The sequence below is a fragment of the Elephas maximus genome, chromosome 10, assembly GCF_024166365.1.
Source record: "Elephas maximus indicus isolate mEleMax1 chromosome 10, mEleMax1 primary haplotype, whole genome shotgun sequence".
Classification (NCBI taxonomy): domain Eukaryota; kingdom Metazoa; phylum Chordata; class Mammalia; order Proboscidea; family Elephantidae; genus Elephas; species Elephas maximus.
Window position 1 is genome coordinate 82,169,258 of NC_064828.1, and position 21,007 is coordinate 82,190,264.

The 21,007-nt window shown below is 47.6% G+C and overlaps 1 protein-coding gene across 7 annotated transcripts in view; it reads left to right on the top strand.

The window, feature by feature from the left end:
• The window catches only part of SUSD6 (sushi domain containing 6), a 102,541-nt gene extending 81,968 nt beyond the window's left edge, over window positions 1-20,573 (top strand). For 6 of the 7 annotated variants that reach the window (XM_049897327.1, XM_049897330.1, XM_049897326.1 and 3 more), the window contains 3 exons: window positions 8,778-8,975; window positions 10,013-10,151; window positions 13,545-16,396. In XM_049897327.1, the coding sequence (XP_049753284.1) occupies window positions 8,778-8,975; window positions 10,013-10,151; window positions 13,545-14,043 (836 nt within the window). In that variant the 3' untranslated portion in view covers window positions 14,044-16,396. The other variant, XM_049897333.1, reaches the window with a different exon arrangement.
• The last annotated feature ends 434 nt before the right edge of the window (window positions 20,574-21,007 follow it).

A 21,007-nucleotide genomic window follows, 5' to 3' on the forward strand; every position in this document is an offset into this window, starting at 1 on the left:
CTTCGAAGATCGGACAGTGCCTGAAGCAGCTGACTGGGGCCTTCCCTGAGAGGACCGGCCTGCTGCACAGGCAGGGAATTCCAAAGGGAAGGGAGGGAACACACTGTGTAGCTTAGTTAGATGATGGGGTGATGGGGATGAGGCCCAGTAGCAGCAAGTGCCAGTGAGGAAAAGTTAACATCATCTGCTGTCTTTTGACCCCCAACTACCCCTCGGCCCGTTAACCACACTCTCCAGGGGACAGAGTAACCTGCTTTAATACAGGCCTTTGAACGAGTTCATTCTGGTCTGAGCCTCTGCTGAGAATTTGCCTTTCTAACAAGGTCCCAGGCTTGCTAATGCTGCTGGTTAGGGGTCAGTTCTGAGAACCCCTAGTAGAGCAGTGCTTCTCAAAATTTATCATACATGAGAGTCACCTGGGGATCTTCTTAAACTAAAGATTCTGATTCAGTGTATCTGGGGCGAAAATGCAAATTCTCATCGGGGATTAATCGGAACCGGAACAAACTGGTTCAAAGCCCTGATTTGTATACATGGACTAGCCTGGCTCTGTAGCTCTGCTGTCCTCCCACTACCCTGGGAGTGGGGTGGAGGACAGCTGTGGGCTCCGTTCTGCGGCTTACTGCTCTGCTGAGGGGAGGTGGGGGACGCTAGGGCACTGAGCAGCCCAGGCCGGGAGCAGCAGGAGGAAGGGGAGTGGTCCTTCTGCCCAGCCCTTTTTCAGCAGTCATAACAGTTGGAAGGGGAGTGGGGGGCCCAGTCCCAGCTGGCAGCTTATTCCCCTCGGGTTTCTGAACTGTGAGAACAAGAAGAGGTGAAAGGGTGACAGGCCATATGGAGGCCATTTGTCAGTGAAGAGCAGCCTGGGCTGTTCCGCTGAGAAAGGGAAGTGATAAAGGGGCTTGCTTATTACTGAGCTGGAGTGAGGGTAGCGCAAAGAGAGACTCCCCCCGCCCCCTGCCCCCCGCAGCCGCCCAGGTGTTCATCTTGCTCCGTTCTCCGCCTGCTACCCCTCCAAATATTCAGAAATTTCTGAAATAGTCCTTTCTTTTTTCTTTGCCAAAGTCTTTGCCCTGCCCCATTCCAAAATCAAGAGATAAGGGTTTAGTTTGCTACATGAAAATAAGTTAAATGTATCAGTGCCTGATATGTGCCAGGCATGTTGCAAGACACTTTCAGGTATGCAGTTTTAGTAGTCCTTTCAAAACCCCCGTGAAGCTGGATGTTGGTTGTTAAGGAGTAAGCTTGGAAGAGCTAAGGCAGTTGACAAGGTTGCAGAGCAGGCCCCCGAGTCAAACCTGATTTCATCTGTCTGACACCCAAGACCATGCTCTCCCCCCTTCCCATGTACTCCTGATTCTGTTAGGATATGATCTACCATGAAGAGGGATTCTCTCTGCTGTTAAGTGTTCCTGACTCAGCTGATATCAGAAACCATTGTGGTACTGCCTTAAAATGTGGGCACATTTTGCAAGCCAGTTCAGTTTAACAAACAACTACTATCTGACAGATTCTGTGCCAGGCACTGGGGATACAAAAATGAGCAGAACCAAGCTCCTGTCCTACAGCTTGGGGAGTTGAGGGGAGAGGGGTTAATAGGGAGATGGGGAAAAGACTGACCTGTGAGAAAGTAACCCCAGTGATAACAGTGCAGATTTATAGAAAGGAGTGAAGAAGATGTCAAAGGAGCAGAGGAGGAATAGTAAAGCTATAGTTTACTGAGCACTTAGTGTGGGCTGGGCCCAGTACCAGGCACTTTACCTGCATAATCATGATTAATCTGCCTAGCAGCTCTACGAGGGAGATACCTTTAGTACCCCCATTTTACAAATGACGAAACTGAGGAAAGGAAGATGTGCCCAAGACCACACAGTGGGAACGGTACACAGACCAGACAGTCTAATTCAGAGCCCGTGTTGGTAAGCACTACGCCTTGCTGTTTGCTTCTCTCCAACAAGACCAGGGAGGATTTCCTGGAGCAGGTAATCTTGGAACCAAGTCCTGAACAGAAAGAGAGGTGGGGTTCCAGCTGACTGTGTGCGCTTTCAGGTCAGGATTTCCAGGAGGAGGGGAGAAGTAGCGCTTCTCCTTTATGAATGGCTAAGGATTTTGGTAACTGCTTCCAGGTGACAAGAGTTTTTGTGTTTGGGGCAAGGAAAATGCTGGCTTCCAGTCAGCTGGCTAGTTTTTTGTGTGTGTGTGTGAGGCAGGGGAGAGAGCACTGGGCTCTGAGGCTAAGCCATGAGAGGCTTCTCCCTGTGTTCTCCCACTTCAGTTGTGGTGCCACTCCCTGGGAAAGGTGTGAGCTACCACAGGCCTGCCTTCCCCAGGGTGTGGGAAATTCTCATGAGGAAAGGAGTCCTGGCTGGACAATGGGCTTCCTGTCTGACTGCTGGGAAGGTTTGTCTCATAGGAGAGGAAGATTGCAAATGGCATGAGAAATTGTCTCTCTTCCCTCTCACTGCAGCCTATTTCAGACTTTTTACTCTTTGAGTTGGGGGCCAGGAAGGCAGAAAGCCAGGAGGAGCCCTGGACAGAAGCAGCTGTTGAGTAGCTCTTGAGTGATTGAACTCCGTCTGGCCTGTTGGCCTGGTCCCACCAAAAGCCTGAGGCGCAGGAATCTGCGCTGTTCTGTATTCACCTTCTACTTTTGTCTCTCTCTGCTCCTAATAAACCCCTGAGGGCTAGAAGTAAAAATTATAACTTCATGTATCAAGAAAGGGTTTTGAGAGCAGGCACATAAATAGAGCTTGTCTAAATAAAATGAAGGGACCCTCGTGTGAAATGCCTGTCTTCTTTCCACATCTGTCGTTTAACCTATTTCATGCCCCATACTCATTGCCACTGAGCTGATTCCGGCTCACAGTGACCCTATAGGACAGAGTAGATTCCAAGGAGAGGCTGGGGGATTTGCACTGCCAGGTTTTTGGTTAGCAGCCGAGCTCTTAAGCACTGTGCCGCCAGGGCTTCTTCATGTCCCATGTTGTGGTTCTAAACCCTATTTTCCCATCCCCAGATGTATCTTCTGACTCTTAACCAGGGTCTCCTCTTTGTGAAAATCTGTGCTGCCCAGTAGGCCCGTGTGGCTCTTGAGAACTAGAAATGTGGTGAGTCTGATTTGTGTCCTTTCTAGATTGTAAGGTTTTTGAGGGCATGGTCCTGTCATGTTTACCTTTGTGCCCCTTATGGAGAGTCTTGGCTGTAGAGGGCCTACTCTAATTGTTCTATGGTGTTAAAACCAAATTGGGATTAGCTGAATAACAGATTGATGCATAGAATAAACAGTATTACCTGTGAATAGTGAGCTCCTTTAAGAGAATCATCTGCGTGAGACCAAATGGTCAAAAATTAGTCTGAAGCAAAGATGAGAAGGTAAGGAGGCAGGGAAGCTAGACTACTAGAAATTGTACAACCAGAATGGGATGAATGAGAATGATGACACATTGTGAAAAAATGCAGCCAATGTCATTGAATAATTTGCGTAGAAATTGTTAAACGGGAACCTATTTGCTTTGTAAACTTTCCCCTTAAGCACAATAAAATATTAAAAAAAAAAAAGCACCAACTAGGAAAATGTACAATGTTGCCTCAGCTGTGTTCCTGGTGATTACATCTGCAGAGTTGGTTTGTTGTGCTTGAAGAAACCTCTTTTCTCTTCAGGAGAAAGACCTTGTGATCTGCTTCCGTAAGATTACAGCCTAGGAAACCCTATGGGGCAGTTCTGCTCTGTCACCTGGGTAGCTATGAGTTGAAATCGACTCCATGGCACCTAACAACAACAGTCTTTTACAGGAGCGGATCACCAGATCGTTCTCCCTAGGAGCCGCTGGGTGGTTTTGAACCGGCAGTCTTTTGGTTAGCAGCTGAGCACTACTTGCATTAGATGTGTAATATCTGCTTCCCCTACTCAGGAAACCCTGGTGGCCTAGTGGTTAAGAGCTGTGGCTGCTAACTACAAGGTCAGCAGTTTGAATTCACCAGGTACTCCTTGGGAACTCTGTGGGGCAGTTCTGTCCTGTTGTTGTTGTTGTTAGGTGCCGTTGAGTCGGTTCCGACTCATAGCGACCCTGTGCACAACAGAACGAAACACTGCCCGGTCCTGAGCCATCCTTACAATTGTTGTTATGTTTGAGCTCATTGATGCAGCCACTGTGTCAGTCCACCTCGTTGAGAGTCTTCCTCTTTTCCGCTGACCCTGTACTCTGCCAAGCATGATGTCCTTCTCCAGGGACTGATCCCTCCTGACAACATGTCCAAAGTATGTAAGACACAGTCTCGCCATCCTTGCTTCTAAGGAGCATTCTGGCCGCACTTCTTCCAAGACAGATTTGTTCATTCTTTTGGCAGTCCATGGTATATTCAGTATTCTTCGCTCTGTCCTGTAGGGTTGCTATTAGTTGGAGTCGACTTAACGGTACCTGGTTTGGTTTTCCCTACTCAGCTCTAATCCCTTTGAGGCTCCTGGGCATGCCATGCAGACCTTTACTCCCTATACCTTAGAAACCGAGAACCAAACCCACTGCTGTGAAGTCAGTTCCGACTTATAGCGACCCTATGGGACAGAGTAGAACTGCCCCCATAGAGTTTCCAAGGAGCGCCTGGTGGATTCAAACTGCCGACCCTTTGGTTAGCAGCCGTAGCACTTAACCACTACGCCACCAGGGTTTCCGTACCTTAAAGGGCTTGAGTATTTGTTCAGTTTCGTAAACTGAGTGGTTAGGCCCCAGGGCCTTTGCCAGAGCTTGTTTTGACTTGTTTGTTAAGGAATTTTATAAAAGTTTGTTTTAATTCACCTCTTCCTGCTGACAAACCCTGATGGTAAGAGCAGCTTGGCTGCTAACCAAAAGGTCAGCAGTTCCAATCCACCAGCCTCTCCTTGGAAACCTTGTAGTGCAGTTCTACTCTGTTCTACACGGTCACTATGAGCCGGAATAGACTCAACGGCAATGGGTTTGGTTTTTTTTTTTTTTTCTACTGAAAGGCTGGCCCTTAAAACAACAAAAGCAAAACACATTTACAAGGGCTGACTGAGTGATCTTATGTGACTTCCACTAAGAGCTTTAGGCTGAGGTGACTCTGAGGTGAAAGGGTCAGCCAGATCGTTCTGCTTTTCCTCCGTCTGCATCCTCTCCAGCTGGTTGGAAATGGACACTCACTGAGTGCCTGCTGCGTGCTGGAGCTCTGGCTTCCCGTGCTCACAGGAGGCTGAATGGTGTGGGAGATGATGGAGAGCAGAGGAAGCTAAGGAGAGTTAATTGATTTTTTTTTCCAGTAAATTTTCTATCTTCTGACCCCCCGCCCCCCTTCTTTAAATTGTGCAGCATTGCCAAATCAGATGAGTTCATTGCCTTCCTGGGGTTTTATCAGAGTTTGAAACTTCCTCTGCGACCTGGGGTTGTCAGGTAGAGAGGCCTGGTGCGCAGATTAGGTCAGCCTCTTCACCCAGAACCACAGCTTCCACGAACCATGGGGAGATTGATCTGTCTAGTGGGTTTTGCTCTTCCTTGATGTCCCTCCCTTTCTTGTTAACCCCAGGCAGCACTGACTGGGTCCCTCCAAACACTTGCCCTCTGTCAGAACCTTCTCACCCTGCTCTTTGTCAAGACAAGAGGGCCAGATTTTTCTCTTGTGCTCTGCCTTAAACTGGGGGCAGCCTCTTAGCAATGCTGACCTTGACATACTTCAGCTTTTTTCCTTTGTGAAACCTTCAAAAATAAACATAAAAGAATTTTTTTGTACTGGATTTATTTTACTGTACTAGGCTTGCTATACTATTGACATAACCTAAGGCGTCTGTCTGGCTCTACTTCATCTTATACCAAATTTAGATCTTCTTGTGATGGTGCCCTTCTCAAGAACCTTCCAGGCTCCCCTCTTCCTTTGGATACGGTATAAAATCCTCTTGTTGGATTCAAGGCCCTCTACAAAATGGTTTCATTGCCCTTCACATTTTTTTTTTTTTCATCCAGATTTTCCTCATTATGTTATTGCAACCTGGCTAACCTGGACTACTTGACTTTCTCTGGGTTTGACGTACGCTTTCTTGCCTCAGTGCCTTTGCCTCAGACTGCTACCTCCCTTCCTGATGAGTAAAGCTCCGTCTGAAGTGCTGCTTCCTCTGTGGAGCCTTAGTCTCCCCACACAAGATGTGATCGCGCCACTTTGAGCTTCCTTTCTTGTGGCACTAATGGCATTCTTTGACATAACATAGAAAAAATCCGCATGTAGTGAATCTCTGGAAGAATACAGAAGGAACTGGTGCAGCACCTTTGGGGAGAGGAACTGAGTGACTAGAGTACAGGAGAGGGGCTTACTTTTTTCTGTCTACCCTTCTTCCTTTTTGAATTTTATACCATGTACATATGTTTCTTATACAAAAAAAGTATTATTTAAATAACAAACCCCAATTCATAAAACACAAGAAAGAAATAGAGTATGTTTATAACCTCGGAGTAGGGACGGTATCCCCAAACAAGATGGAAAACCCCAAAGCCATACAGAAAACTAATTTTTAAATTGTGTATGCTTATTTGTCATATCCCTATTTGGCTCCAGTATTTCAAGTACTTTTTTTTATACCTTTTTAGAGCTTAGCACAGTAATCAATAAATATTAGTTGAATTGAAATTAAATTGATTGCAAGATACTTCTCTCTCGACCTCACTTTTTCACCTATAAAAATGAGTGCTAGATGACCTCCAGGGTCCCTCTCAGAGACTCTGTGCAGATGTGGGTTTTATGGGCAGAAAACCCCAGCAAAGCAGGGAGTGACTTTTGAACCACTTACTCTTCCTCTGGACCATCTTTCCCAGCTTAGTGGGCCCATGTGTGGTGCTGCCCACTTTCAGAAGTTGCTCTGCAGTGCTCAGCATTCGCTGTGTGGAGGAAACAAGCCAATTAGACAGAGCCCAAGGGGATCCAGGGAATAAGTCAAGGGGATCTGTGGCTGTCCTGTACCCTGAACAAGAGAGAGAAAGTGAAAGGACGAAGCAGCTTGCTGAGGTTTCTTGGGACATCCAGCTGGCCAGCTCTTTGAACTACTTGGTCACAGGTTAAAAAGGCACCAGAAGGAATGTTTATGCCTGTCTCCTTCCTGTTCCAGACATTAGGCAAAGGTGGGCAGTGTAGGGAGAAGATGTGTCCTCAGAAGGGGGTTTTTTGGGCCCATCTACTGGTCTCAGAGGAGCTTCCCAGACTTCTCTGGATCCCTGTGGCACCTACTCCGCTTTGTTTTAGCAGCTTTTTTTTTTTTTTTTTTAATGGAGTCCTTTTTTCCCATCTCAATTATAAGCAGCTTGAAGGTAGGAGGACATCATGTCTTTTTGACTTGATATCCCCCTCAGCCTGGCTGGCAGTCAGCTCGCTTGATGGCTATTTGTAGATGGAAGGGAAGTGGTATTCGGTGCTCAAGGCTGTGTGTCTCAGGGTGCATCTGCATGAGCAGGCACTCAGCCTTATGAATGGGAAACACCTTATGTTGGGCCATCCCAGGCATAGTGGTGTGACTCCCAGGCACTCCAGTCCTGTTAGAGGAAGTAAAAAAAAGAAACCGACAGTCCTTATTCTCACAGAGATGTCCTTATTATATTCACGATGAGGGGTAGGGCTGCAAGAGGGTATTTGTCAGCAAAATCGAGATTCCTTTGGAAAACTTTTGGTCTCGTATTAGCCAGGCTTTTGAAAAGGTGAAATTAGTGGGAGCCTGGCCATCCTGTCAGCATGTCTTTTCCTCCTGCCCAGTCTTCCGAACACTGGTCCCCCACTGTGTCCCTCCTGTGTGGACTGGGCACACCCAGCAACCTGGTGCCTGGGGGATTGAATTCTGCAGTGTCTGACTATGGTTGGAAGAGCAGGCTGTGGGATCAGAGGCTGCCCTTCTCCCTAGGGCTGCTCAGTCCTCCCAGCTCCTCTGACTTCTCATCATTGCAACTTCATTAGGCTGCACTTAGGCACCCCACCCCCATCTCCCTAACTGACCTGTTTCAAGGGGAGGTACCTTGACACTTATACCCCTCCTTAAAGCCCACTCCGCTCACGGGACAGAAGCAGTATCTGCCGGTGGAAAGAGCACAAGTTTTTGAATCAGACTTGACTCTGATTCCAGGTCTGGCATTTACCTCGCCTTAATTTCATTGGACCTATCTTCATGAGGAGTAATGGTAGTATGTAAAGGTATTTTTAAACCTAGACAGTCCTACCTGAACAAAAAATGTGGGGTTTACTATGAGGTAGAGTGACACCAGTGACTAGTCAGTAAATGGAGGATGCACAGAGGACCAGGGAAACCTCCCAAGGAGTACATCCGAAATTCCCTCTGAGACTGAGAACACACATTTTTATTATACCATGGAATCCCTTTGTGGCATTGATATTGGAAAAAAGGCTAACATTTCCCCCTCACAGGTTAACAGTATTTTACAGCCTTTCACTGTGTTCATGATGTGTTTGGGGAAGTTTTATTAAGACCATATTATGTTCAGTTCTCTATAGATCAAGAAGTTGTCAGAGTCTATTGCTCAATTATGGATGTAATTCTCTTCAGGCATGGGGGGGGGCGGGGGGAGAGGAGAGGTGCTGCAAGCAGCCAGACTTCCCCTATTGCCAGCTAGTGGACTTTCCCCTCTGTCAGCGGAAACCTGAATCTCCAGGGTCTGGCCAACAGCTGTTCCAAGGAAATGGCTCTTTGTCCTGTGTTTCCAGGTGAGGCCTTTGGCGCTGTCTCCCTCTATGTAACTGGACAACCTCACAGTGTACCATTGCTCTCTTTGTCTTTGCAGTGTGTCCCCGGCCTCCAGAGCCAGAGAATGGTGGCTATATCTGCCACCCCCGGCCCTGCAGAGACCCCCTGACGGCGGGCAGTGTCATTGAGTACCTGTGTGCTGAAGGCTACATGTTGAAGGGGGATTACAAGTACCTGACGTGTAAGAATGGCGAGTGGAAACCAGCCATGGAGATTAGCTGCCATCTCAATGAGGGTCAGTCTAGCAGATGGGAAAGGGATGCTGTGGGGGTTCTGCTTTCTTTTCACTCGTGGGAAGTGACACACGCTTCCTCAGAGCACCCTTTGCTATGGAGCAGTATACCCTGTTTGGTGGCCTTCAGCCTCCCTTCCTTTGAGATTCTTTATCTTTGTGAAGGACATTTGGGGTTGCTGGTGTGTGTCCCATTGCGTTTCAGCTGAGCCGCAGGGCAGCTCAGTGACTTCACTGAGGCATCTACCCTCCTGTGTAAAATCCCTTTGATGCTCAGGATCTCTTGTCTGCCTAGCTAAGTGCTGACGATCTTTGACCGGTCTTCTAATGCAGTGAGCACAATGCTAACACCTTCTCTGGTTTCTCTTTTTATTATTTTTCCTTGAATGGAAATATGGACTGTTTTGTTACGGGGCTACAGTCCAGCTGGACAGAGACCTCTTCCCCTCCTGTCTTCTCCTGTCTTGCACAACAGGAAAACCCAGCTGCCTGCTGGAAAGTGTGTCATACAGACATTTTTGTGCTTCACATTCAGGCTTCGAGACCAGAGCATGTGATACCCCAAAGAAGGCCCTAAGCCTGGAATTTACAACTGAAACTCCAGGACCTTAGCGGGCAGGGGCTTATTATAGCCCAATCTTTTAGACTCACATGGCGAGAAACATGGGTGGAACTTTTAAGATGGTCGAATGACGCACCCACTTAAATGGTGGTTGTTTACCAGCCTGGTGCTGAGGACAGGATCAGAAGTGTTTTATGAAGGTAAGATCTCTAGGGTTAAATGAGTTTGGGTGTCACGTGGATCTCAAAGGCCAGAAGTGAAGGGATTTTTTTATTTAGGAGACAGGATAGGGAAGTGTGGACCCTTTCCAGAAGCACCATGTGTGCGTGGACTGCTCTACACTGTTATTCCTGAAATGGCCCGGGTTGTAGGATGTCTCTGTATGGCACCATGCAAGTGGACGTTTGACAAGATCTATGCAGCTCATGTTTCATGTGTCTGGATAAAAAATGCCTCTGATGATGGTTTGTTTCCATAGACAAAGATGCCCACACGTCACTTGGGGCCCCCACACTGTCCATAGTGGCATCCACTGCCAGCTCCGTGGCGCTCATTCTCCTCCTTGTGGTGCTGTTTGTGCTGCTGCAGCCGAAGCTGAAGTCTTTCCATCACAGCAGGTGAGCCTTGCAGGCATAGTTGGGGGCTGGCCTTTGACTGGCAGAGGGTTGTTGGTGGGCCCGCCAGCCTCTGCTGGTCTGTGTGTGCCCAGGGGAAGGGGAGAGCCCTGCCATGGACTCAACTTCTGCACGTGCCTGGGACTGCGTTCTTTGTTTTGTATACATTATCTTAACCCCCACAGGAACATTGCTGATAAGGAAACTGAGGCTCAGAGAGGCTGAGCACTCACCTAAGGTCATATCTTTAGATGATGGCAGAACGGAAATTTGAACCCAAATCTCTGTAACTCTTAAGCCACTTCATCAGTGGTTCTCAAAGTGTGGTACCCACATCGGCAGTATCAGCATCATCTAGGAACGCACGTCCTCAGGCTCCATCCCAGAGCTGCTGAAGGAGAGCCTCTGGAGGCCCGGCAGTAGGTTTTCACAGACACTTTGGATGATTCTGATGCACGCTCATGTTCGAGAACCACTGCCTGTACCCCTTGTTCTCAATCCTGGCTGCACATAGAGGCACCTGGGGGAATTGAAAACAAATACCAACACCTGGGCCTCCATCCTCAACATTCTGATTTATTTGGTTTGGAAAATAAGGATTTGTTCAAAAGCTTCCCAGGTGGCTCTATTGTGCAGCCAGGTTTGAGATCCACTGCACGACACTGTACTGGGAATAGAAGAAGTGAGTTTTCCTGCTGTCTTTGTCACTTTGTGCATTAGCCACAAATCATCCCAGGCTGGGATGGGTGCAGTGGGGGGCAGGTGGTGGGGACCTGGCCCAGAGTACCTCCCTTATGATGGACTTCTCTCCTAGCTCATCGTGGCTTCTGGAATTGCTTGGGTTGTCCTCATTCCCTCAGGAGTTTTATATTCACTCACAGTCTCGCATGTCCTGCTCATCAGTCACTGTCATAACACACAGGCACGAAGTACCAAACTAAAACACATTAAATAACATGCTTCTGTTTGGAATTTAAATGCAAGGGCCAAGCTCCAGTTAGTCTCCGTGTGCAATGTGCGATCTCTCTGTTTTTAGGGTAGCAGTTATTTTTGAAGGTTGGTAAACAATAGAGTGAAGAGGATTTGAAGTGGACTCTTTACTTGAAAGAATTAGCTATTCCCACATAAATTCAAACTGATCTGCTTTGTATTTTATCTAAGTTAGGAAACCTTCCCCTTCTTACCCCCTGTAGTTAACTAGTAAGTCTATTAAAAGTAACTGGTTGATTTTGACTTAAACTTGAGTAAAAGGGAGATTTGGTTTTCAGTATTTACCTTGTTTAAGTTTTGTATCATATACACATGTTACTTTTTAAACAACAACAAATATTTTGAATAATAATGTTTGTGCATGCCAGTATGCACACCGCTTTCCGTGCCACCTTGCCGTCGACGCTTCCCTTCCTTCCAGAGATTGCTGAGCACTGCTGTGGTGCCACTTCTCTCATCTTCACAGTGTATACACCATTTGAGTTGGGTAGTAGAGATTTTATTTCCAAGAACAGATGAGGAAATTGAGAACTAATAACAATAACCTAGCAATAACAATAAACAACAATATGGTCTAGCAATAGACTCCATGGATCTTCTGATGTGATGCACCAAAGAACATCACCTGTGTAATGTTCTTGGCAAAAATCAGTCTCACAGTAGCCAAAAGGTGGAAACAACCCAGTGTTCATCGACAGATGAAAGGATAAACAAAATGTGGTCTGTACATACAACTGAATGTTATTCCACTGTAAAAAGGGTTGAAGTTCTAACACGTGAGGCGACAGGGATGAACCGTGAAACTGTTATACTAAGTAAAATCAGTCAGACGCTAAAAGACAAATATCGTATGATCCCATTTATATGAAATATTTAGAACAGATAAATGCATAGAGACAGAAAGTGAATCAGTGGTTACTTTGGGCTGAGAGAAAGGGAATGAGAAGTTACTGCGTAATGGGTACAGAGTTGTGTTTGGGGAGATGAAAAGTTTTAGAAACAAATAGTGGCCATGGTTGCACAACATTGTGAGTGTGATTAATACCACAGAATCGTATACTTGAAAATGGTTAAAATGGCACATTTTATATCATGTATATTTGACCACAATTAAAAATAACAAGTGAAAATCTAGGGGGAAAATTAACCCAAATCTAATTTTTTTAATCCTGAGGACACTTTCAGACAAATACAAATTGTGGGAGATTCTATGAGACAACCAGCCTGGACACTTCAAAAAATGTAAATGTCATGAAAGAAAAAAAAAAAAAAGTGGACTGTTCTTGATTAAAGGAGATGAAAACAGATATGATAACTAAATGCAGCACGTGATCCTTAATTGGGTCCAGAATTGAAGCAAAGGAGACAGCAGCTGAAATGGGTATATTTTTGGACAGTAGGGAAATTTCGTATTATAGTATGATTACACCAATGTTAAATTTTTCAGGTGTGATAATGTAGTTATACAGAAGAAGAATTTCCTTGTTCTTAGAAAATGCATGCTAAGTAATGTCTTCAACTTCAAATTATTCAGAAAAAGGTGTGTGTGTATAGGTGTGTATATACACACACACACACACGCAGAGATCCAAAAAGGTGTCTGCATGAATAAATCTTAAAAACATAATGTTGAGCAAAAGAAGCAAGATACATGCACACACACATTTACTGTATGAGCCCATTCATATAAAGATAAAACATGCAGGACTAAACTGTAATGTTTAGGTAGTAACACTGTTAAAATAAAAAAACAGAGAAGTGATTTCCATGAAAATCAGGCAAGTGGTTACTTTTAGGGGTGAGGAGTGATTGGGGCAGGTTCAGGGACGTCTAAGGTGCTGGCAGAGTTCTGTTCCTTGACCTGGGTAGGAGTTACACAGCAGTGTTACCTTTGGGTTAAATCAGTGAGCTGTGCATTTTTCTGTGTGTACTTTTCCATCTCTGTGTTATAATTCACATGTAGTTTTAAAATAGTTTAACAAGTTAAAAAAAACAGTGGCCAAGTCAAAAGAGCAAATTTCTTCTCATTTCCAGTCCAGTATCCCATTTCAAGACCACAGTGCGTCCCTCACTTTCCTATCCTAGCTGTGCTGAATGAATAGCTTTCTTTCCAGGTATCTAGGTTCCTAGTTTTGCACAGAACCAAGTGCTGTGTATACAGAGGCTAAGCACACAGTCTCTGGAATTAGGGGGAGCTGCACTTGAATCCCAGCTCCATCCCTTACCAGCTGTGTGACTGTGGGCAAGTTACTTAACGTTTCTGGACCTCATCTGCTATCTTGGTGAATCTCTATCTCTAAGGCCTCAGGTGAGGATTCAGTGTAATAAAGCGTGTAAAGCACTTAGTGCTATTATCTGTGGTATTTATTCTAAGTCTTCTTTTGTCTTTTCCTTCTCTGGATCCAGGCGTGACCAGGGGGTGTCTGGAGACCAGGTCTCCATTATGGTGGATGGCGTCCAGGTTGCACTGCCGTCGTATGAAGAGGCCGTGTATGGCTGTTCCGGTCACTGTGTGCCACCCGCTGACCCCAGAGTGCAGATTGTGCTTTCAGAAGGGTCTGAGCCGAGCGGGAGGAGCATGCCGAGGGAGCAGCAGCTGCAGGACCAGGGCGCCTGCTCATTTGCAGGTGGAGAGGACGAGGCCCCAGGCCACTCTGGACTATGTGAAGCCTGGGGCTCTCGGGGCTCAGAGACTGTGATGGTGCATCAGGCAACCACCTCTTCCTGGGTGGCCGGCTCAGGAAACAGCCACCCCACACACAAAGAAGCCCCAGACTCTGAGAGCAGTGATATACAAAGCCTTTTATCCCTCACGTCAGAGGAGTACACAGATGGTAGGTGGCCTGTGCTGATTGGAAATTGTGAGCTGCTCAGGGTCCTTGCAGACAGTGTGGAAGGATCATGAGCCTCTCTAATAATGACCCCCCACTGACTTCATTGGGGCAAAGAAAAATAGCACCTGGGGCGGGAAAAATGGTCTCTCTCTCTTCCTACAAAATAGGATCTTCCCCTCAGAACTCCGGGGAGGGCTATGGGCCCTTTGTAGGGAGACCGTTCATTGTTGCCGGTGAATTTTGATAGTTTGGAGCCTAAGAGACTGTTCATGGCCACAGAGCTGCGCCAAACCAAAGGGTGGACAGCTGGTCGGGGACAGGGGCTCCTGTCCCCTTATACTTTTTTGTTCCCTAAAGGCCAGGAGTAACAAGGAGACTTGGGATCATATTACAGAGAATACAGGAGCCTTGTTTCTCTTTCAGATGAGACAGCTACTTCACTTTAAATAGGAATAGGTGCCAGGTACCGTGCTAACTGGTTTTCTTGCAGTATCTCAGTTAAACGTGACAGTGATCCTGCAACGTAGGTGTTGTTGTTGTCGTTGTTACCTTTGTGTTATTTTTGAGCCATTGATTCAGTTCCTACTCACAGTGACCGTATGTACAGGAGAACGAAACACTGCTCAGACCTGCGCCATCCTCACAAACATTGCCATATTCGAGTCCACTGTTGCAGCCACTGTGTCATTCCATCTCACGGAGGGTCTTCCTCTTTTTCTCTGACCCTCTACTTTACCAAGCATGATGTCCTTCTCCAGGGACTGGTCCCTTCTGATAACATGTCCAAAGTGTATAAAATGAAGTCTCACCATTCTCGCTTCTAATGAGAATTCTGGCTGTACTTCTTCCAAGACAGATTTGTTCGTTCTTCTGGGAGTCCATGGTATATTCAGTATTGTTTGCCAGTACCTTAATTCAAATGCATCAGTTCTTCTTTGGTCTTCCTTTGTCATTGTCCAGCTTTCGCATGCATATGAGGCAATTGAAAATACCATGGCCTGGGTCAGGCACACCTTAGTCCTCAAGGTGACATCTTTGCTTTCTAACACTTTAAAGAGCTATCATTACCATCCCCATTTTACATATAAGGGAACTGAGGCTCAGAGAGAGTAAGTCACTTGCCTACTGGTAAGTGGCTGAGCTGAAATTTGAAGCCAGACAGGTCTGGCTCCAAAGCCTGTATTTATAACCCCATGGTGCCTTGCTGCCTTCCAGGAGGTTCCAGCTCCTTTCTGGCAAAAAAGCCATAGAATAGAAATGTAGCCCGCTGAAGCCTGGAGAGTTTAACTTTGGGATTGGCATTGTCTCTTTTAAAAATACCTTTTAAGTGGAATCCCAGTATGGTTCAGGCTGCAGAATAAAGCTAGATGCTTCCTTTTCACCTTTGAGGATGCCTGCATTCATAAAGTACCCCTAAAACAGCAGTAGAGGAAACTTCATACTTACTGGGAATCTTGGCACAGCCAGTGTCAAAAGTTTAGAATATCTGAAAGCAAAGAGTTAGAAGTCTGGAATGCAGATCAGTTTATGGAGTTCCCTGATTACCAGCAGTGTGCATTCTTTTTCTTGGTTGGATACAGAGATAGGGAGGGCCCATTTACTAGTTGACCCAGGTTTGAATGTGGAAGCCAGCGACCCCCGTGGAGAGCCAACCACACGTACTGTAGATATGCCCAAGCGCAAGTCTCAACCCTTCTACTCCCTAAAGAGCCAAGCCGGTCCCCTGCCCTTTCCCTTTCCCTCCTCCTCAGATTGCTTTGTTCTGTACCGAACAAGCGTTTTTGAGAGCCCGTCAGGTGCTGGGTTAGGTTTCAAGGATGATGCAGAGAAATAAGAAACACACTCTCTGTCAGTCAGTTGGGAAGATGAGAGATAATGAGCCAGGAATTGTAGCATCTGTGTCAAAATGAAAGGTTCAGAAAACAAGACACGTGTGTTGGAAAAAATCGAGCTTGTTGCAGGCCATGCCTGAGCTGTCTGGGACCAAGGGAACCATAGGGAGGCAGGACCTTGAGGCATCAGCCTAATCCCTATTGACATAGGAGGAGACTGAGACCCAGAGAGGGGGTGTGGTTTATCCAAGGTCACACAGCTGGCAGACGGCTTTAAGGAGGAGGTAGGACTTGAGCAGGACTTCATGGCCATGTAGGATGGGATTGAGGAGAGAAGGGTAAGTGACCAGCCAGTCTGGCTAGAGCAGAGAGGAGGGTTCAGGTTGGTGAACCCTGGTCAGAAGGGGTTTGGGTATCAGGCTGAATATTCAGATTTAAACACACAGGCAGTGTGAAAGATGAGTGAGAAAGACCTAGAAAGAGGAGGGGGGTTTAAGCTATCTAGAAGTGTGTGTAAGGGGCTGTGTGGGGACCCTTGCAATGGGATCCTGTGTGCTGTAGAGAGACCCACGTGGGATAACTGCTGTTCTCTCTTTCTCTCTTCCTGCAGATATTCCACTGTTGAAAGAAGCGTGAGGGCTGCTGCCGGCCCCTCCCCTCTCTGCAATGGTCCTCTGCCCTCCCTCCCTCCCTGTGGGTTTGAGCACCCTGTGCTCTCCAGCCACCTTGCCTGGATACCTGAGTACCACCCGTGTATCTGAGTATCTCCAAGGGCCTGCAGCCCTCCTAGCTGGAAACCCAAGGAAGATTCTCACCATCTGTCTGCTGGACAGCTGGAGGAGCTGGCTTTCTGCCTGGCCCTGCCCTTGCATCTGTGTTAGGGACATATTTGAATGTGCTGGATTGAACCCTTCCTTTCCCTAAGCCGTCTGGGTCCCCTCCAGCCAGCTCTTTGGCGGCAGCCCCCAGCAGCCCACTTGGGCCTTAGCGCCGCTGTGTTTACTTGTGCCTTCCCCTATCCCGTCCAGTTCCCCCATCACACAGGCTTTTTGCTCTCCTGCAAGCCTTCGTGGCTGTACTGCTGCCCCTTGCCATATAGGAGGCTGGGCCTGGGTCTAGCCTGTTTCCTTTGAGGGCTGGCACTGCTGTCCTGGGCAGGAGCAGATCTAAGATGAGAGCTCTGGAGTCAAGTGGCTCTAATTGGGACAGTTGTTAGGGCCAGAAGCCTGGGTCCCTGGGCTCGCCCTGGGCTGACACTGGCGGTGCATTGCCTTGGCTGAGGATGGAGGATTTGGAAAATCATGGCCGCACCGTCTTAGCTCCCAGCAATCCAGCTCAGAGGCTTAGGCCCCTGGCTCTGTTGGGTTGAGAAGATCCCGAGGGAGGGAAGGAAGATGAATAATCATGATTGTCTTCCTAATATGCAACTTCTCATTCCTATTTCAAGCATCACCCTTCCTAGCCTCGGTTTTTTCTGTTTCCCTGGAGTGTAAGGGGAAGTAGCATGCTGCCTCCTGGGTTTTATCTTGGGCAGCTCTGGCTTCCATGCTCCCCACAGAGGCCTGAGACAAGCCATCCCTGGGACGGGAGAGTTGCTGAGATGCCGTGAAATGCCCATCTGGTCACTGGCAGTTTGGGCAAGTTGCCCCTTTCTGGGTTTGTGGTGACGGAAGGGAGCCTGAGAGGCACGGGCCGTGCGACGGGTAGCTGCCGGCAGCTCTGAGCCCTGGTCCTGAGCATCCTCCTCACCATGGTCACGTGCCTTAGTAACTGTGCCCGAGAAGTGGCTGCTGCTTGCTGCCCCGCTGCTTTTCCTACTTCTGGCCTTTCTTGCTCACCCCTCCACATGTCCTGGCTGACAGATGACTCCCTCCTGTGCCCTAGCACCCTGGGGAAGGGCTGAGGAACAGTCCACACACATTTCCCAACCTTACTGGCCTGAGGTGGGTGAATGGTTGTGAAGCTGCTGGACTCTGAGGCACCTTTAGACCAAAGCCTGGGGCACAGGGCCCTTGGAGGAGCCCCAGTGTTGAGGGAGGGGGCTTGGTGCTCCAGGTACTTCTGCTGGGGGCCTGCCTTAGCCCTCTGCTGATTGCTGACAAGGCAGATGGAAAAGCTCGACCAGGCTGCTGTCATCTTCGAAAGATGTGGCATTAGGGAATGTTTGTTTTTCCTTTGATTTTGAAGCGCCGGGGCCGGGACCCTTTGAAGCTGACCGTGTGCTGCACCTGTTCTCCTCCTCCTTGGAGCCTCCATGTTTGGGATGGTAAAAACAGTGAAAACCCCAGGAAAATTTCAGTAGCCGACCTAGCAGGGTCAGCTTCAGGCATGGGTGGCCTTGAAGATTAGGGGACTGGCCTTCTCTCAACCAGCCTCCTGCCTCCACTCACACAACGCACTTTACTCCCCACCATCCCCTGGCTTCTGGCACCCACATGCAGTCTTCCTTCCTCTCAGGGTGAGGGCAGCGCCTGCTGTGCCTCTTTAACCACTCCCACGCATTTCTCCCCATCCACCAGGGAGCCCTCTCAGGCTGTGCTCAAAGCCCAGGCAAGAGATGAACAGGTTGGTGAAGGTGCTGGAACACAGCAGCCATTTGAGGGAGATGAGACATACTAGAGAGGGGCCTGTCCTTGGCCTCAGAAGAGGCCATTTCCAGGGATGTGCCTGCCAGCAACTGCTGGCACTGGGCCCATCTGGAGGGTGGGGTCCTTGACAACCCCCAAAACCCCAACTGCCTCACCACGCATGGCTCTCCACCCACGGGGGCCCTTGTCTTCCTCCAAAAAAGAACGCAGAGACAAACGAGGGGGAGCTTAAGTCTCATTGCTGAGCCTTCAGCTTTAATTCTCCAAGCTTCCAAAGCCTGAACTCTAGCATATAAAAAAATGGAAGCTCTTGCCTTTTTATCTTTTTACTCTGATTTTTTCCCCTTAAGAGATTGCACTTTTTGTTTTGGGTTTATTCAGCTTTCCTTCTCCTGAAGCCCCTTTCCACCTCACCCTCCATTAATGCAGCCCTGGGGTCGACAAGCCCAGACTTGCCTACCTGGTAGGAAAGAAAGAAGTTAGAAAAGCTCTGAGCCTCAGCCACCTCCTCCCCGCTTGTCACTGGCTTTGCTGTGTCCCACCTCCCCGAGGCTCCGGTGAGCCTGCGGATGCAGGAGCTGACGTCCCGAGTTGCTGCTGAGGTCTAGGCCAGCTTCCCGTGGCTGTTTCTCCTTCCCCCAAAGCAGTTTCTTAACCGGCAGCCATGCACTGCTGTTTTTCGAGCTTCTGGGCTTTGTCCCTTGCAGAGGGATTAGGGACTCCGCAGCTGCTTTGTGGTGGGGCCTGGCTGAGAGACAAAGGCAGGTGGCAGGCCTCTTAGGAAGGACGCTGCTCAGGATCCTAGGTGGGGGAAAAACTGGCCACAACTCGGCTTTCCCAGGCTGACCTCTAGGGGAGTCCAGAGAAGGCTTTGTCCAGGAGAAAAGGTCAGCACCAAAGGACTCTTAAAAAAATTCTTTTTTGCACACTTGAGCTGACTCAATGCAGGTTTTATATCCTGGTGACTTGCGGTCGCTTGCTAGCGACTTTGAAGGGCCAGTATACGGTGAAAATCACTTAAAGTTTCCGTCCTTTTCAATGCCTTAGTTTAGGAGGTCGGCTCTATCTTTGACCATTTCTGTGTTTTGTGTCTGTGCTCCCATTTCACTAGGTAGGAACTGTGAAATGGACTGAGTCCTGGCCACTTTGTGAGTTTGTTTGGTTTTATAAGGCATTTCAATGTACATTCTACAAACACTCCGTTTTAAAATAAAACCTAAACTAATAGTGTCTTCCCCATTCACCTCGCCCTCCTCCTTCCACCCCCAGCTTTAAAGTTCCGTGGAGAAGCTAGCTGGCAAAGAGACAAAGGTATACTCTTCCTGCTTCGTTAGTGGTAGCACAAGGGTAGATAGCACCGGCCTTTCTTCCTCTCCCAATCCCAGCTGAGCTCTCAAACCACTTGCTTCCTATATAACAATTTCGCCTCTGTTTCCAGGGAACATCCCTGCATAGAGAATGGAATATGCTGCAAACATTTCTACATCCTTGGCTCCCCCTCCCCACCCCAAAGAGAAAAAAGGACCTAGAAGGGGAGTGGCATACAAATTTCACAGCTTGATTTCAGGCGTGCTTGCCAAGGACAGTGAGGCTGGGAGCATCTCTCCAGGGATCTGGCTGCCAGCTTAGGGGCAGTCATTACTGGTGCCCCAGTGAAGGGCTTAGAGAGTATTTTGCTTGGCAGATGTTTGGGCTGAGTGGTACAGTAGCTGGTTCCCCAGAGGGAGAGGCAGCAGGCCCAGCTTTGCTGGGAAGCAGCAGCTCTTAATTTTCAGTTGAAAACCTAGTGGAATTTTGAATGAAAACCCTTAGATGGAAGCCTCTGCCAAGCAGCAGAGCTAGCTGGAGGGGGCATAGGGGCAAAGCACGCAGATTGGCATACAGGGAGAAGAGATGAGCAAGCCCACTGCACCCTGCCCTGGTTTCTTTCTGTTGCACCACTATGAATCCTCTGCAGAATGGTACTCGTCTATAATGGTTTAAAACAACACATGCATAATTGACTCTGTGCAGGATGTCACACAATCAGTTTGGGTTTGCTTTATTTTATTTTATATATATATATTTTTTGGTATCCTGTACATTGCAGTGGTTGTGAAGATAGTATTTTAATATTTGTATAAAGTTTAATTTAATTTTAATTGTTCTATGTATATAACTGCATTTCTAAATAATAATAATAAAAAAAAAAATTCTTACGAAGGCTGTTTTGGGAAATGTGATCCTTCCAGAAAGCTTTTGCTGAAACCCCACATTGAAAAGAGCTTATGTGGGTAGGGGCTCATGAAAGAATGAAGCACTAACTCTTTGGGCGAGGGAGGTGCTTGGAAAGAGATGGAGAAGACAGGACAGGGAGGTAGTCTGTGATGCAAGGTAGAGAGACAACAACACACTTGAAAATATATTGCTTCTCCTAGTTGTTCCCCTTTTTTTTTTTTGTTGATTCAGTCATTCAACAAACATTTTCTAAGCATTCTCAGTGTGCCAACCACTGCTCAGAGCTGAGATTCAATAGTGGACAAAACAAAAGTGGTTTAGCCTGCCTGGAATTTCTAGTGTGCTGGGAAGGCAGACGGAATAATATGCAGTCATTGGCATGATCAGGGAAATGTAAG